We start from the raw sequence: 15,109 nt of genomic DNA on the forward strand, positions 1-15,109 counted from the left end.
CTGAAGTTTGCAGTTCTTCAGAGTGAGTTGTGTATTCTTCTGCAATATGGGATCATTCGATGACCTGGCTGTATGTCTGTAATGCACCTGAACCAGAAACCCTAGCACATGTTGAGTGTAAATGCATTGATTTATCTAGCAATAACTCCCAACTACAAAATGGTGTTGTCATTACCTCCTGTAAAAGAAAGGGGCTCTGCATGAACTTATCATTTAGGGAAGATTAAGCATGTTGGCTACAACTTGAACATAAGCTCCCCTTAGCTTCTGGGAATGACAGGAATGCTGCTCGTGTGCCAGGTCCATGCTGGAGGATCTATTATTAATAGAGGGCGACTATTTTAAGGAGCCCATGCAGAAAAAAAAAAGTGTACCTGATGTGATAAAGGTGAAGCTACAGTGAACATCCCAGAGGTTGTAAGGTAAAGCGTAACTTTTCTGCTGTTCCTACATTCATTTTTTTTTTTAATACATGATCCACATTAAGGCAATCCATGTTCTTTTGAACTTTGCATCAGTGTATGACAAAAAAAAATGAAACACTGGTTACGTTTGCTGCAGCTCTCATTAATTGACAATGTTACAGTCCTTAACTTTTTTTATACTGTCACACAAATACTGGGTTTGAATTATGGTCTCTATATGGTCCTTCTGGACATTGCATAGTGTCCAGGTTTGTTTTTTCTACAGCTAATTGCCGTTTCCAGCTTCTTTCAACACGAACATCTGCCTAATCAAATTCAGGGTTACTGGGAGCTGAAGACTAACCTGGCACCACTGTGCACAAGGTAGGAAGCCACCCTTGCAAAGCACCAGTCCATTGCAGCTCACAAGGGACTGAAAATCGGCCCTTCCTAAGTCAGTGTGTGTTTCCATGTAATGACCTGGGGAGTTTTGGCAGGGCTGGTATTTACTTGGTGCTTGATGCCATCAGCATACCCTCTAGTTCTCGGCACCCTGATGTTGGAATGAGCAGGCCAGAATGAATATTGAGCTTTGTGTAAAAATTAAAAGAGCAATAAAGTACAGGTACAGTGAAAAGAAGAAAGTCATTTGGACCAGTACTCATTTGAAAAACCAGTAAAAAGATTTGTACAAGTGAGTTACACTTTGATCCTGAGTGGACAGCAATGAGCCTACTTCAGGTAATCTCTAGAAACGTTTAGTGAAAGGTGAAATCAAATAATAAAGCAGATGCTTATTTTATGGCATAAGTTAAAAACTAAAACAGCAGTACTCATTCAGCTGATTGCGCTTTTTTAGCTCGCAAAAAATGGACTTTGATAGTGAAAGTATGAATGAATGTCCAATTAACAAGAAAGATAAGGATTCAAACGGATTTTTGGATGGCGAAGTCCACCTTCCAGCCACACTGTTTCTGGGTTATGGATTGGTGTAAAACAGGATCCAACGCTGGATGAAATGCCAGTCCACTATAAGGCACACACCCAAACGCGCTCATACGGACCAGGTGCCTAATCCCCATCTCGCCTAACACGTACATCATTGAGACAAAGGGAACCCACCGACACATGGGGATAACATGGAAACTCCATACAGCAGTTCCTGGGTCGTGATTTGAACCCAGAACTCTAGAACGGTAAACCAGCCGTGCTAACCCATGATGAAGGGTGAAAATGTAACGGGCGATATTGAAACGTGTTCATGTCTAATGTGCGATACTAGACATGTAATTCTGTAATAAAGGAAGCATAAGTTACTGAGTGCCACGCAGCGGGGTACAGAAATCTGCCCTCCGTGGCAAGTCGATCTAGCTAACAGATGTGGATAAAAAAGTAAATGATAATATTGAGATGTTTTTATTAATACTGATTTTACTCGTAAACGTTTAAAAAGAAACACGTTTGCTACTTTCCCCTTTCATCATTCGCTGAAGCAGCTGCCTTTTTAATTGTCTGCACCCCCCTCCCTCCAAATTATCCAAGTGGGGCTGCTGTGCCAAGTAATGTCCATATTTGCAGGAGGTGGCTCTGTGGGTACCACTAACCGTGCACGGCGCCTCTCTCGCAGCGCCCGGGGTGAGACGCTCCCTCCGCCCTCCCCCGCCCTCCTTCTCCCTCCCCGCCCGACCGAATGGAGCGCAGTGTGCCGGGAATCGAGCGCTGACGGAGCGCATCTGTCTTCTCGGGAGCCGGTGAGTGACGCCGTCCTTCTCCAGCACGGACAGCCGCTAATCGGTGTGGCTCTAAGCTGACAATCTGCCATCCCGCGTCCCGTAGCGCGGAGCGAAACTGTTTGGCTCTGCTGGGATGGGTTAGGAAGGGTAGGGCAGGGCGAGGTAAGACGTTCCTCCGCGATTGAACCCTGGACGAGCCGCTGGCCTGCGCGCGGTTCAATTGGCGGCTCACACGTTCGGACTGAGCCGAAATGAAACGCGGCACGCAGGAGAGAGCAGCGATCGGAGCCGACGGAAAGCTACTAAATCGTGTGTCCCGTCTGAACGACCGCTTCGACTCAGACCGACACCGATCCTTTTACTCTTCCCTAAGGAAATGCGGACAGTTCGGACGCTTGAAGGAGTAGCAACTCGATGCCCGAATGTTTCCCAGCAACCAGGTTCGCTGTTGCCCTGCTGCTTTCCCCTTCCACGAGGGGGGTGCGCGAGTGACGTTGGACAGCCTGAGAGGCCAGTGCTGTCAACTTGACCGCTGGCTGGCTTTGCCGTACTCGTCCAGTTTGTTCAACATTGGCAGTGTTTGTATGTACCGCGGAGTTTCAGCAAGTAACTTCTTGTGATGAAAGGCGCTATACAGCAGGAATCCAAAGCGTTTATAAAACAATTTAAAAATGATAATAGTAGTCATCGTTTAATAATGACCAGTTTTGGCTAATCGCACCACTTTGATCGATTCCTTGGCAAATGGTGTTCGCACCTGGTTAACGGGGAAATGGGGTCGACAGTCCAGCAACCGATCGTCTGTTCCGATCTGCGCAGGCACTGGTCAGGTTGACATCATTTCGGCATACTGCACACATTTATTAGGAAGGTGGGGTTTTTTTTGGGGGGTGGGGGTCGGGGGTGGTGTCCAGCCTCAAGCTGTTTGGGGAATGAATCTTATTCACCTCCTGCTTCTTGCAGGCCAGGGGCCTGTAACGGGTTGGTTTGCATCATGGCCGTCCGCTTATCTGTGACATTCAGCGGAGCGGATCTGCGCACTTCAATCACGTCCCATTTGAGGTTTTTTCTCCGTTGCTTTTGTGTCGATTTTGTGGGTTTGGTTTGGCACTGAAGTGCTGAGGTGTTTGTTGGAACCCTTTGCGAGACCATCTCGTGGAGCCTGACTGCCCCCTTGTGGTTAGAGGTGATGTTGTACAACCCTTACAAAAATCTACTTGGGCTCTGTGCACAGCCCCACTATAGCAACCTGGCTTCTGACAGGTAATTTCTTTGTACTTATATTTATTTATTTATGTTTTTTAGGTTTCAAATCCGACAAGTAGCTGCCTGCGTGATGTGGAGCTGTATTGTGATTAGCTGGCTGCTGCCCATCCTGTGTCTGGCAGCGCCAGCTCACATTAATCGTTTGGCACTCTTTCCAGACAAAAGTGCTTGGTGTGAGGCGAAGAATATCACCCAAATTGTGGGCCACAGTGGCTGCGAGTCACAGTCAATACAGAACAGGTGAGTGTGACCTCAAGTGTTTCACCATAGCCATGCCAGTCAAGTGAGACTCATAGAAGACCTGGGGGACAGAGAGTGGAGAGCAGAGCTGTTAGTCACACCCTTTGGTCCTTTTTATCTATTTGAGTGCCAATCTCTCAGAAACAGGAGTTGACACAAATGACCACAGATGTGCAACAGAGGAGGCCAGTATGAGCTGTGCTCTTTTATACACCTAGTCCTTTTTTGAAGGGGAGTCTAGTTTACACTTACAGTGCATCCGGAAAGTATTCACAGCGCATCACTTTTTCCACATTTTGTTATGTTACAGCCTTATTCCAAAATGGATTAAATTCATTTTTTTCCTCAGAATTCTACACACAACACCCCATAATGACAACGTGAAAAAAGTTTACTTGAGGTTTTTGCAAATTTATTAAAAATAAAAAAAGTTGAGAAAGCACATGTACATAAGTATTCGCAACCTTTGCCATGAAGCTCGAAATTGAGCTCAGGTGCATCCTGTTTCCCCTGATCATCCTTGAGATGTTTCTGCAGCTTAATTGGAGTCCACCTGTGGTAAATTCAGTTGATTGGACATGATTTGGAAAGGCACACACCTGTCTATATAAGGTCCCACAGTTGACAGTTCATGTCAGAACACAAACCAAGCATGAAGTCAAAGGAACTGTCTGTAGACCTCCGAGACAGGATTGTCTCGATGCACAAATCTGGGGAAGGTTACAGAAAAATTTCTGCTGCTTTGAAGGTCCCAATGAGCACAGTGGCCGCTATCATCCATAAGTGGAAGAAGTTCGAAACCACTAGGACTCTTCCTAGAGCTGTCTGGCCATCTAAACTGAGTGATCGGGGGAGAAGGGCCTTAGTCAGGGAGGTGACCAAGAACCCGATGGTCACTCTGTCAGAGCTCCAGAGGTCCTCTATGGAGAGAGGAGAACCTTCCAGAAGGACAACCATCTCTGCAGCAATCCACCAATCAGGCCTGTATGGCAGAGTGGCCAGACGGAAGCCACTCCTTAGTAAAAGGCACATGGCAGCCCGCCTGGAGTTTGCCAAAAGGCACCTGAAGGACTCTCAGACCATGAGAAAGAAAATTCTCTGGTCTGATGAGACAAAGATTGAACTCTTTGGTGTGAATGCCAGGCATCACGTTTGGAAGAAACCAGGCACCACTCATCACCAGGCCAATACCATCCCTACAGTGAAGCATGGTGGTGGCAGCATCATGCTGTGGGGATGTTTTTCAGCAGCAGGGACTGGGAGACTAGTCAGGATAATAGGAAAAATGACTGCAGCAATGTACAGAGACATCCTGGATGAAAACCTGCTCCAGAGTGCTCTTGACCTCAGACTGGGCCGATGGTTCATCTTTCAGCAGAACAACGACTCTAAGCACACAGCCAAGATATCAAAGGAGTGGCTTCAGGACAACTCTGTGAATGTCCTTGAGTGGCCCAGCCAGAGCCCAGACTTGAATCCGACTGAACTTCTCTGGAGAGATCTTAAAATGGCTGTGCACTGACGCTTCCCATCCAACGTGATGGAGCTTGAGAGGTGCTGCAAACAGGAATGGGCGAAACTGGCCAAGGATAGGTGTGCCAAGCTTGTGGCATCATATTCAAAAAGACTTGAGGCTGTAATTGCTGCCAAAGGTGCATCGACAAAGTATTGAGCAAAGGCTGTGAATACTTATGTACGTGTGATTTCTCAGTTTTTTTATTTTTAATAAATTTGCAAAAATCTCAAGTAAACTTTTTTCACGTTGTCATTATGGGGTGTTGTATGTAGAATTCTGAGGAAAAAAATGAATTTAATCCATTTTGGAATAAGGCTGTAACATAACAAAAGGTGGAAAAAGTGATGCGCTGTGAATACTTTCCGGATGCACTGTATATTTATTTGCTTTTTAGCCAAAGCGACTTGCAAAAGAGGTCAACATAATTAAGCAAATATCAGTCTGGGGGAGTATTTGGGAAACAAGTGTTACAGGACAAGTGCACAAAATTGAGTATAAGAACTGAAGAGCTTAGCATAAAATACAAGTGAGTTACACTTTTCTTGGTTACAAGAATTATCAGTTGAACAGAAGTTCACCAAACAAGAGAGTCTTCAAACACTTCTTAAGCAAACTGAGGGAGTGAGAGGTTCAGTTGGAGGTGGGCAGCTCATTCCATCAGCGAGGAGCTACACATGAAAATCTGGATTGAGATGAAATATCTCATTAGACTTCACCAGACACCATTCATCAGCAAACTTAAGTGATCAAGAAGGAGCCTAGGAGCTCATCAATGTATACAGTGCCCTCCATAATGTTTGAGACAAAGACACATTTTTCTTTGATTTACTCCTCTGCTCCACAGTTTAAAATTACAAATCAAACAATTTAAACATGATTAAAGTTTACATTGCAGACTTTCATTTAAGGGAACATCATGTAGAAAAGACAACACTTTTTCTACATGTTCTCCCATTTCAAGGCACCATAATGTTTGAGACATAGCAATGATCATTATATTAAAGCAGCCATGTAGATAGATAGATAGATAGATAGATAGATAGATAGATAGATAGATAGATAGATAGATAGATAGATAGATAGATAGATAGATAGATAGAACTTTATTTGTCACAAAGGTGCATTTTCTTTTTACAGAAGCTCTTTAAATAAATAAATACATAAATAGATAGGGTGAGAAGCTCAGTCATCCGGGAAGGGCTCAGAGTAGAGCCGCTATTCCTCCGCATCGAGAGGAGTCAGATGAGGTGGCTCGGGCATCTGTTCAGGATGCCTCCTGGACGCCTCCCTGGTGAAGTGTTCTGGGCACATCTAACTGGGAGGAGGCCCCGGGGAAGACCCAGGACACGCTGGAGGGACTATGTCTCTCGGCTGGCCTGGGAACGCCTTGGGATTCCCCCAGAAGAGCTAGAAGAAGTGGCCGGGGAGAGGGAAGTCTGGGCATCTCTGCTCAAGCTGCTGCCCCCGCGACCCGACCTCGAATAAGCGGAAGAGGATGGATGGATGGATGGATAAATAGATAGAAAATTGGCATTGACTATTTGAAGTCTGGGATTCATAGACATCATCAAGTGCTGAGTATCTTTTCTATTGATGCTCTGCCAAGCCTCTAATTCAGCCATTTTCAGCTTCGGTTTGTTTTTGGGGTTTTGTGCCCTTAGGTTTTCTCTTCAGAATATTGAAGGCAAGCTGAATTGGATTTAAATCGGGTGACTGCCTAGGCCATTCAGGAATTTTCCATTTTTTTAGTTTTGAAAAACTCCTGTGTTGCCTCAGCAGTTTGGAATCATTATCTTGTAGGATGAAGTGCCGTCCCATGAGTTTGGAGGCATTTTCTAGAACTTTAGCAGATGTTTCACCTCAGAACCTGCCGTCAGTAGTTCCATCATCAAATGAAGACAAGCGTGCCAGTACCTGTGGCAGCCATACATGCCCAAGCCATAACACCCCCACCACAATGTTTAACAGATGAGGTGGTCGACCTTGGTTCTTAGGCAGCTCCTTTTCATCTCCACACTTTGCTGTTGCTGTCACTCTGATACAGGTTCGTCTTTGTCTCATCTGTCCACAAGACCTTTGTCCTGAAGTCTGCATTCTCTTTTAAGTACCTTTTTCGCAAACTCTAATCTGGCCATCCTATTTTTGTGGCTAACTAGTGGTTTGCATCTTGCAGTGTGGCCTCTGTGTTTCTGTTCATGAAGTCTTCAGCAGATAGTCACATCCACAAGTGCCTCCTGAAGTCTGTTTCTCATCTGTCAGACAGGCATTTGAGGCTTTTTCTTTTCCATAGTGAGGATTCTTCTGTCATCAGTAGTGGAGGATTTCCTTGGCCGACCAGTCCCTTTGCGATTACTGGGCTCACCACTGTGTTCTTTCTTCTTAAAGGTATTCCAGACAATTGATTTAGGTAATCCTCAGGTTTTACTTTTATTCTTGTTACTCAGTCTCATAATGGCTTCTTTGACTTTATTGGCACAGCTCTTGTCCTCATATTGAACAATGGTAACTACAGACTCCAAAGGGTAGAACCAAGTCAAGGTATCTTATGAAGCAATGAAACCCACCTGAGCAATCACAAATATCTGTGGCGCAACTTGACACAAAGAGTATGGTGCCCTGAAATGGGGGGAACCATTTGGAAAAAGTGTTGTCATTTCTACATGGTGAGACCAAAATGTGTACAAATCCCCTTAAATGAACGTCTATGAAGTAAACTTTATAATCACGTCTGAATTGTTTGATTTATACGTTTAGACTGTGGAGAAGAGGGGTAAATCAAGGAAATATGTGTCTTTGCCCCAAAAATTACGGAGGGTCCTGTAGGTGCTAACCCATTGTCTACTCTGTATAAAAAGTGTATCAATCATCTGAACTTGGCAACACTTTAGTTTAGGTACTGTAACAAGTAATGTAACAAGACCCTAACAAACGCTTCTTTGGGTCTTTATAACACTTACAAAGCATCAGTGAAGTGTTTGTTCATCTCATCAATGTGACCGACTAACAAAGCGTCACTTTCGAGTGGTCTGAGGTGGGCTTAACTGAGACACATATCTCTTGATATTCCATATTTAGTAGAAGACCTGTGAATCCTTCATATTAATAAGTCATTTTACATTAATGGCAATGTGCCACACTGCACAGAGATGAATAACCAATTTACTGATGTTCTATAAGTGTTATGATGATCAAAGGAAGCTTCTGTTAAGGTCTTGTTACGTAGGAGTAAATGAGTATGCATTTTTGCAGGACTTAAACTAAAGTGTTACCCAGAACGTAATATGCGTTGCTACAAGGTGTTAATGTATTGTAGTCTACTGTATGTCATTTTATATGAGAAACACTGACCCGGCGTCTGTTTATAGGGCCTGCTTGGGACAGTGCTTCAGCTACAGCGTTCCTAACACCTTCCCCCAGTCCACAGAGTCCCTCGTGCACTGTGATTCATGTATGCCAGCGCAGTCGACGTGGGAAGTGGTGAGTATGTGTTGCCCGTCTAAAGCCATCCTGTTGTAATTCAGCAGTCAACACCCCTGTGAAATGACATTTCATGTACATATGTAAAATCACTAAAGCCCAACCTTTGTTATGTAAATTTTTTTTCTCGTCTTCTATGTTCCTTTACTTGATTGGGAGACTTATGGTAATATTTGTCATGTATATTTTTTTGTATGTTTTAACCAGTGTTAATCATTCAAAAATAATTACAAAAGAGTTTATCCAAAGTGATTTACATTTGAGATGCAGTTGGTTAAGTTTCTTTTTGTTTTACCAGTTGGAGCACAGGCAGGTGAAGTGACTTGTTCAAAGTCATACCGTGTCAAAACCCACAACCATCTGTCCATAGCTTCAATAACCACTGCACCACACTGCCTGCCAAATTGGCCTTGTGCTCATTAGGAACTACTGACCAGACAGAGCGACGCCCTGATCATAAGTAAAGTACAGATTGTGTCTTTGCTGTCTTTTCTTAGGTGACACTTGAGTGTCCAGGAAATAAAGAAATGAGCCGCCGAGACAAGCTGGTGGAGAAGATTCTGCAATGCAGCTGCCAGTCCTGTGGGAAAGAGAATGCCCAGGAAGCCTCGCTCTTCAATGTGTACGTCAATCCCGATGATATAAGCCAAACTCCCATGGAGCCCTTCGTGCACGAGCACGCGCAACCGCACCGTCTCCAGGAGAATGACCAAGGTGATTAGACCACCCGTACCCTCCATCCTTTTCTGCCATCCGACTCTCTTCAGTGGGTGCGTTAGCAGGTTAACCTGTTACGCGCACCCTTAAAAGACCTATTGAGGGCTAGCTATGAATAGAAAGCCTCTTCGTTAAATAGGTAGAATATGGGAGCATTTATTTACGCCGTTAAGATTAAAAAATAATAATAGAATATGATGTAAATGTGTATCTTGCTATGTAAGCCTGGCCGAATCGAGGCCGATATGGAGATGACCACTAGAGGGCAGCTGTGCTTCACTCGCAGTTACCAGTTCTGCACCTTCCTAACACGAGCGCTTCCTCCGCTAGTCTGGGCGCTCCCGGAGTCTCTCCTCGTTCTGCTCAGTAAGCAAATGGAGGAGCCACACAAGAAGCGGAGGAATGACTTCCATGAAATGCGTTTTAGTGCAATGCATTGCTCTTGTAAATAATCTTGTTTTTCGGTCGAATTAAAAAAAAGATGATTCCGAATGAAAAAGTATTAAACCTGTTAGCACTTCAGTGGATTATGAAAGGGCTGTATGGAAATACAGACTGGAAACGAATAAAACTGGTCTGCACTTTTTTAAAAAATTCTTGTTGTCTCTTGGATTTAATCATACGAGTGTGGGCTGAAACGGACAGAAGACTGGTGGGGTTATGGGGACAAAACAGTTGTTAGCGTGGTGCCTCACTTCATCCAAATCCATTCCTCTGCATGAAGTATGCATGTTCTCTTCATTTCATCCCACATTCTGAGTAAGTGCTTGCTACATCAACTAGTGATTATAAATTGGCTCTGTATGCGGGTGTAGGTGTGAGAAGATGGACTGGCAACCAACCCACACCCACTCAAAATTAACAGTTCTTTCATTGTACTTTACTAGGTTGTGTGGTTCCTTGCAGAAACCCTGCTTGACCAAGAAACATTGCATTCTGGGAAAGGTTCTTTGCATGTGAAATTGCTTTGAAAAGGTTCCTAATATGTGGACAAGACAGAATATTTGAATGTACCTTCTTAAAATAGGCAGAGTGGCAGCTCTGAGGCTAAGGATCTGTGTTGGATCTGGAAGGTTGCTGGTTCAAATCCCGTTACTACCAAAAGGGATCCTACTCCTTGTGGCCCTTGAACAAGGCCCTTAACCTGAAAATTGCTCCAGGGGTGCTGTACAATGACTGACCCCCAAAGGTCGTGTGAAAAGACAATCTCCCCTCGGGGATTAATACAGTGGACCAAATACACAAAAATAAATAAATAAGGGTATTTGAGTGGTTTTTCAGAGTGATGCCATAGGGGAACCATCTGCATGAAGTTTCATTGTATAGATCTGCAGCATGCTCCATACAGTAAACAACTTGAGCATAGGAAAGGCACTATATGAATAAAATGTATTATTATTTTTTTATTTAACCATGACTAGATAGTAACAGATTTGTGAACTGCCAATGGGTCTTGCTGCATATGTACAGTAACACAGGCTAAAACCAAATTTTCTTAATCTGATAATGTCCTGTAGCCCACCATACACCCATAAAGCAACTTTGAGTTGTTTTCTACATATTAGGAAGTTTTTTTAAAGCACAAAGAACCAGCTTCATATGTAAAGAACCCTTTCCAGAATGGGCTGGTACTTGGTCAAGCAATAGTTGTATGAGGAACCTCACAACTGAGGAAAGAACCATATAGTGCCATTGAAAAAACATTATTTTTTAAGAGTGCACAGTAGGCTACCTACAGCAGGATACAACAAGATCAAGATAACCCGAACTCGGCCTGTGTTTTTGTATGCAACAAGAGTCTTCCTTTGAAACTTGACGTTTTTGTTATTATTATTTAGCATCATCCTCTATCAGAGCATTAACAGACATGACTCTCTAAGATCTGTGATACGCCGCTAGCCTCTTAATTAGGCCATAATTCCGTAATTGTAACCACTCAATGACATCTTCCATCCAAGTTCTCCTTGGTCTTCCTCTTTCTCTACTTCCATCCATTCTTCCCTTTAAAATCATCAGCAGTTTTCTTCCTGACCTATGCATTATACGTCCTGCATATTTCATCTTGCCTATTGCTATGTCCTTCAGGAGACACTTCAATGTATCCATTCTCCTTAAGACTTCATTAGTTGCTTTCTGTGCCCAGCTTATTTTCAGTATTAGCACCATTGCTCAAAAGCATGTACGATCCTGCGTATTGTTTCCCTGTCCAAAGTCCAGATTTTGCTGCCGTAGCATAGAACCAAGAAAATGTAACATTTCAGTCTTGTCTTTTTTAGGCCCAAATTTAGGAGTAGGTCTCCTCTGATCAGGTACTTTTGTCTCTGGAAAGTATCTTTTGTCCTGCCAATTCTTGCCTTTATCTCTTGACTGCACCGGCCATCACTGCATATCAAGCTTCCAAAATATCTGTATTTCTCAATTTCTTCCAGCTTTTCTCCATCTTGTATGATGTTACACTTTTCAGCCTCCTTTCTTGATGCTCCCTTTATTTTTGTTTTCTTTAGGTTTAGCTCCATACCATACTGCTCTCCTGTATCATTCTCTCTAGATCACTATCACTTTCTGCACATCTTAAATCCTGAATAATTTACCCCATCCAAGCTTTTCAGAATAAGAATCACATTTATTGGCCAACTACGTACACATACAAGGAATTTGGCTCCATTTTTTGACCATTCTTCAAGTGCAGTTACATGAGAGACACACACACTCATGATAAGTATACACCTAACATAAATACAAGACACACAGTGTAAACATTGCAGGAAGTACTGAAATCTATAAACATCTCTCTATTATAATAAAAAAATCCTGGGATGAGATGAGACTTTTTAGCCTGGGACAAGATGTGACTTTTTCAGAGAGATACTTTCACGTCCCACAAGACGAGACTTTGTGCCAAGAGATTTAACCACGCACGGGGCCGAAAATAAAATACAAAGAGTACATGTCAAAGTAGAATGTCATAAAGAATTCAAAAACGTTGGCACGATACACATGCAGAGCAGGTTAGAGATAATGAAAGTATTAAAATTCGAAAATCTCAAAAAAATAATAGTAAAGATCGCAATAGTGCAAAGAAAGGGAAATTATTACTCGGTTAAATCGACCTGTGTGTGAGTGAATATATTGTTTGGATTTAAAATTTAAGTCAGAGACTTGTAGATCGTCTAATTCGTGTTGCCATCAGGGAAAAGTAGTGTTTCTTCCCAATGAAGAGGCGTATCCATGAGAATTAAAAGACTTGTTGTTTGGTGAAAGTGAAATCCACATACATAAGCAGCACAGACGTGTAGTGGTGGCTGGCGCACAGCGCTGGCTTGGGGGGGAGGGGGGGGGTTGGGTTGGCAAGCAAAGCGAACAGGGGACGAAGCCCCCTAGTTAACTATATGTAAGAATACTGCAAGACATTACAGGGGTTTCTATACAGAACAAGCATAATTAACCATTTGTGACCTTGATGGCCCTATTCTTATATCTGCTTCTGTTGGCACAGTTTAGTCTTTAATACCTGGCATTTGAGAGATGTTCTGGATGTGATTTTCCCTGCTTTTTTCATGACCCCAGAATAGTACAGGTCCTACAAGGTGGAAAGAATGGTGCCAGTGATCTTTTCAGCAGACCTGACTATTCACTGTGGCCTGTTCTTGTCAAGTTTAGTTGCTGATCCAAACTGTGATGTGATGTGATGGAAGAGCTTTGAACAAACTCAATGATTGCTGAGTAGAACAGAGTCAGCGGTTCCTGTGGTTGGCTGTCGCAAGAGGCACTAGACATCGCACCCATGAGAATATCACAACTGAGGAAGAGATATGAAACATAATGAAACAATTGCCAAAGAACAAAGCAGAAGGGATTGATGGAATCCCAGAAGACTTTTTACAGTGACTTGGAAACAAAGGACTTCAGGTCATGACAAAACTTATGAATGTGATATGCTCTACTCAGTGGTGGTGCTAAGTTATTTTGCTCCCTAGGTCAAGCTTAGTAATGTGCCAACCATCCAAATGCTGTACCTTTTTATTATGGAATCTATGCTGGTCTTCTGTGTTAAATCCTGGGTGATTATACTGCCTAGAAATGTAAAAGTTTCCTCCACTGTTAGTATGGCGAGAGAAGATAATATTGGGGGGAGGGGGGATCCGCCTGAATTCCATTGTCATCTCCAAAGTTTGGAGCATCTTCAGCTCCCGACTGTTCTCAGGACATCAAGGGGCCAGCTGCTCAACCTCCCTTCTGTATGCAGATGACTCCCATGATGTTTGTGTCATCCACATATTTGACGAGTTAGACAGAGGGGTCCTTAGAGTTGCAGGTCCACTTTATGAAGTTGAAAGCCCAGCAGGTGTAATCCAGTGTCTGGTAAGCATAAATTTAACCAGGTTTCCGTGAAACACAGAGCAGAATAGAGTGGAAAGTCTGTATTACACCTGTTGAGGAGTAACAGTTCATTCATTTTATTCCCTTTGAGCACTTCCATAAGATATTCACTAGACAGACTGAAAGGTATTGGTGACATGATACATCCATGGCAAACTGAAGTCTTGTGAAGTTCATTCTTTAATTCTTAACAGATGCCCTTTCTCTTAAGTAGAAGTTCTCGAGTAGTTCTTTCTATCTCTGGTGTTCCAGCTGTTGTTAGTAACTCTATTAACTTGTCATGTCATACTCTCTTGAAAACCTCAATGCAGCATATCTATGTCTTTTTTCAGCTCCAGTGCTCTTTCACAAAGATGAATTCTCTGGTACCTTTTCCCTTATGAAAAACATTTGGCTGTCAGTTAGGTTTCTCTCTATGATTGGTTCAATTCTATTACTGACCAATTTAAGTAATACTTTAGAAGCATGGCATATCTGAATAATAATATGATGGTCACCACAATCCTTTGCCTTATTAACTTTTGGTAATGGAATGAGTATGCATTTGATTACGTTTCCGGGACCTTGCTTATAGAGCAAGGGCCAGCTCCACCATTAAGGCGAATTAGGCATTCACCTGGGACACAGATCATAATTGGGGGAAAAACCCAGCCACATGGGTTAGCTACCAAACAGTCGGTTGGCACATTAATAAGCTTGACCTAGGGCGTAAAATAACCTAGCACCACCACTGTGTAGAGCATATCACATTCATAAGTTTTGTCATGACCTGAAGTCCTTTGTTTCTAAGTCGCTGTAAAAAACTCTTCTGGGATTCCAGCAATCCCTTCTGCTTTGTTTTTTTGTAATTGTTTCATTATGTTTCATATATCTTCCTCAGTTGTGATATTTGTCATGGATGTGATGCCTGGTTCTTCATCAATATTTCTTCTGTCATCCTCATATAATTTCTTTACATATTCTGCCCACCTATTTACTATTTCTTCATTTCTTGTTAATAGCTTCCCAGCAGTATCTCACCTCATTATTATGACCTCATTTATTCATGTTTGGTTATGGAACTAATTATGGACATAAATAAGAGGTTCTTTCTGGAATCCTTATGTGGATGGTTCTTTTGGGAACTAAAAATGGTTCCCATATGGCATCACTCTCCAGAACTGCTGGGGCACCATTATATTTAAGAGTGCAGGGTGGTCTGTGCCCCAAAACCATGAACCTAATAAGCAGGTTCAAAAATAGATGGATGGATTATGGAATGATAAATTAGAATGATAAAGCTGTATATGTTTAAATGAAATGGCACAGAGGTATTAGATAGATAGATAGATAGATAGATAGATAGATAGATAGATAGATAGATAGATAGATAGATA

General features: G+C 42.7%; 1 protein-coding gene across 3 annotated transcripts; it reads left to right on the plus strand.

Annotated features, from left to right (window-relative positions):
• Positions 1–1,999: 1,999 nt before the first annotated feature.
• On the plus strand, positions 2,000–9,947 carry nbl1 (NBL1, DAN family BMP antagonist). Of its 3 annotated transcripts, none has more exons than XM_028807338.2 (4): positions 2,000–2,155; positions 3,443–3,643; positions 8,525–8,636; positions 9,134–9,947. In XM_028807338.2, exons 2-4 carry the CDS (start codon positions 3,474–3,476, stop codon positions 9,356–9,358), a joined length of 507 nt encoding a protein of 168 aa, XP_028663171.1. In that variant the 5' UTR covers positions 2,000–2,155; positions 3,443–3,473; the 3' UTR covers positions 9,359–9,947. The 3 variants fall into 3 exon arrangements, with proteins under 3 accessions (XP_028663171.1, XP_028663172.1, XP_028663170.1); XM_028807339.2 differs by lacking the exon at positions 2,000–2,155 and adding an exon at positions 2,170–2,299; XM_028807337.2 differs by lacking the exon at positions 2,000–2,155 and adding an exon at positions 2,372–2,577.
• The last annotated feature ends 5,162 nt before the right edge of the window (positions 9,948–15,109 follow it).

This window comes from Erpetoichthys calabaricus, chromosome 8 (assembly GCF_900747795.2).
Source record: "Erpetoichthys calabaricus chromosome 8, fErpCal1.3, whole genome shotgun sequence".
In the NCBI taxonomy this organism is placed as follows: domain Eukaryota; kingdom Metazoa; phylum Chordata; class Cladistia; order Polypteriformes; family Polypteridae; genus Erpetoichthys; species Erpetoichthys calabaricus.